Source organism: Borostomias antarcticus, assembly GCF_949987555.1.
Source record: "Borostomias antarcticus genome assembly, chromosome: 11".
NCBI classification, from domain to species: domain Eukaryota; kingdom Metazoa; phylum Chordata; class Actinopteri; order Stomiiformes; family Stomiidae; genus Borostomias; species Borostomias antarcticus.
The window spans coordinates 2,679,160-2,681,659 of NC_140244.1; the positions used below are offsets into that span (position 1 = coordinate 2,679,160).

Sequence of the window (2,500 nt, forward strand, 5' to 3'; positions counted from 1 at the left end):
TTAGGTAGGTTAGATTAGATTGGGATTAGGCAGGTTAGATTAGATTGTGATTAGGCAGGTTAGATTAGATTGGGATTAGGTAGGTTGGATTAGATTGGGATTAGGCAGGTTAGATTAGATTGTGATTAGGTAGGTTAGATTAGATTGTGATTAGGTAGGTTAGATTAGATTGTGATTAGGTAGGTTAGATTAGATTGTGATTAGGCAGGTTAGATTAGATTGTGATTAGGTAGGTTAGATTAGATTGTGATTAGGTAGGTTGGATTAGATTGTGATTAGGCAAGTTAGATTAGATTGGGATTAGGCAGGTTAGATTAGATTGTGATTAGGCAGGTTAGATTAGATTGTGATTAGGCAGGTTAGATTAGATTGTGATTAGGCAGGTTAGATTAGATTGTGATTAGGCAGGTTAGATTAGATTGTGATTAGGCAGGTTAGATTAGATTGTGATTAGGTAAATTAGATTAGATTGTGATTAGGTAGGTTAGATTAGATTGTGATTAGGTAGGTTAGATTAGATTGTGATTAGGTAGGTTAGATTAGATTGTGATTAGGTAGGTTAGATTAGATTGTGATTAGGTAGGTTAGATTAGATTGTGATTAGGTAGGTTAGATTAGATTGGGATTAGGCAGGTTAGAGTGAATAGATCAATGTAACAGTCCAGAGCTCATGGTCGCTACCGGCTTGTATGTTCAAACAATGTATGCGTGGTGTTACAGTAACTCTACTGTGTGTGTGTGTGTGTGTGTGTGTGTGTGTGTGTGTGTGTGTGTGTGTGTGTGCGCGCGCGCGTGTGAGAGAGAGAGAGGGACTTCGGAGAGGGACCCCCTGTGGATGCTCGGGGGCTGTGTGTATGTGTCCCCACCCAACACAAAACAGTCTGAAACCGGATGAATACAATCGGTTAACGTGCATTGCGGTTAAGTGTGTGTGTGTGTGTGTGTGTGTGTGTGTGTGTGTGTGCGTCTGTGCACCATAGGACAGAACAGATGTCTCCCATTACCCCTTAGGCAGTGGCACAAACGCACCGCACAGCAGAGCTGAGCTGAGCGTCTCTAGGAAAATATATCTCATCGCAAACCATGTTTCTCAGAGCCACTACGCAGCCCGCTGGTACATTCACCTCCCAGCGGTGTAGGATACGTCCTGGGGAGTCTGAGCAGAAACCCAGCGGTGTAGGATACTTCCTGGGGAGTCTGAACAGAAACAGAATCCCCTCGACTTGGAAATAACATGAAGAAATGTGAGCAGGCCACACTACAAAAGCACCGTGTCGACAGGGGAGCTTTCGGTTTAGCGTTCACATCCGGGACGCGACGACGAGCATTTAAGATGGTCAGCATCCGAACGCTAACGCTGATTAGCGTAGCTAACGTGGGCCCCGGGACGGACGGCAGGTAGAGATCCGAAGTGGCGGTGTGACACGTTAAGAGTTACATGGCTGACGTTCGCTTCTGTCACTCTGTCGGGTACGCTAGCTGTAGCCGTCAGCAGGCTGTCGCCAAGGCAACACGAGCCACCTGTCTCCGGGAGACAGGTGCGTCCTCTCAAGAGTCGACCGCGAGAGACGCATCGATAAAGTTGAGCGTCGGCAACAGTCGCGGTGTAACAGTTGGCGGGAACAGTCGCTAAATCAATGCTTCCGTCTTCAGCTGCTGTCGTCACGCACGCCTGGAGGAGAGAGAGAGACTGAGGGAGTGAACGGGAGGAGTGAAGAGAGAGAGAACGTTCCGGTTCTGCTGGAATGGGGAGGAGGGAGGAGGGGGATAGGGGAGAAGATGGGGAGAGAGAGAGAGGGGGGGGGGAGGGAGAGAGAGGGTGGGGGTGGGAGAGAGAGGGGGGAGAGAGAGGGGGGGGGGAGAGAGAGGGGGGGAGAGAGAGAGGGGGGGGGGGAGAGAGAGAGAGAGGGGGAGAGAGAAAGAGGAGGGGGGAGAGAGAGGGGGGAGAGAGAGAGAGAGAGGGGGGGAGAGTAAGAGAGAGGAGGGGGGAGAGAGAGAGAGAGGGGAGAGAGAGAGGAGGGGGGAGAGAGGAGGGAGAGAGAGAGAGAGAGAGGGGGGGGAGAGTAAGAGAGAGAGGGGGGGGAGAGAGAGAGGGTGGAGAGAGAGAGAGGGGGGGAGAGAGAGAGAGAGAGAGAGAGAGAGAGAGAGAGGGGGGGGAGAGAGAGGGGGGGAGAGAGAGAGAGAGAGAGAGAGAGAGATCCCGGCCTCTCCAAGCCTCTGCTTGCTGGTCATCTCACTCCTCCTCGTTTCACACCTGTAGATCCTAACGGGGGGTTAAGACCGGAGACGGACAAACACGGGTCTAGAGACGGACAAACACGGGTCCAGAGACGGACAAACACGGGTCCAGAGACGGACAAACACGGGCCCAGAGACGACGCCTCGGGGAAAAAAAAACCTTGGCGCGGTTAAAAACAGAAACGAGCCGGGATCAACCTCCTGCGCGCGGCCCGGCTGCGGTCGGGGTGCGGTCGGGGTGCGGTGGGGTTACCTGGGTCTG

General features: G+C 51.8%; 1 protein-coding gene across 1 annotated transcript in view; it reads right to left on the reverse strand.

Annotated features, from left to right (window-relative positions):
- atp2b4 (ATPase plasma membrane Ca2+ transporting 4) overlaps nucleotides 1-2,500 on the reverse strand; it is a 103,724-nt gene that overhangs the window by 10,336 nt on the left and 90,888 nt on the right. Inside the window, exon 20 of the mRNA XM_084445665.1 lies at nucleotides 2,492-2,500. This exon is cut by the window's right edge and continues 174 nt beyond it. Coding sequence (XP_084301791.1) covers nucleotides 2,492-2,500 — 9 coding nt within the window. The remainder of the gene's footprint in view (nucleotides 1-2,491) is intronic.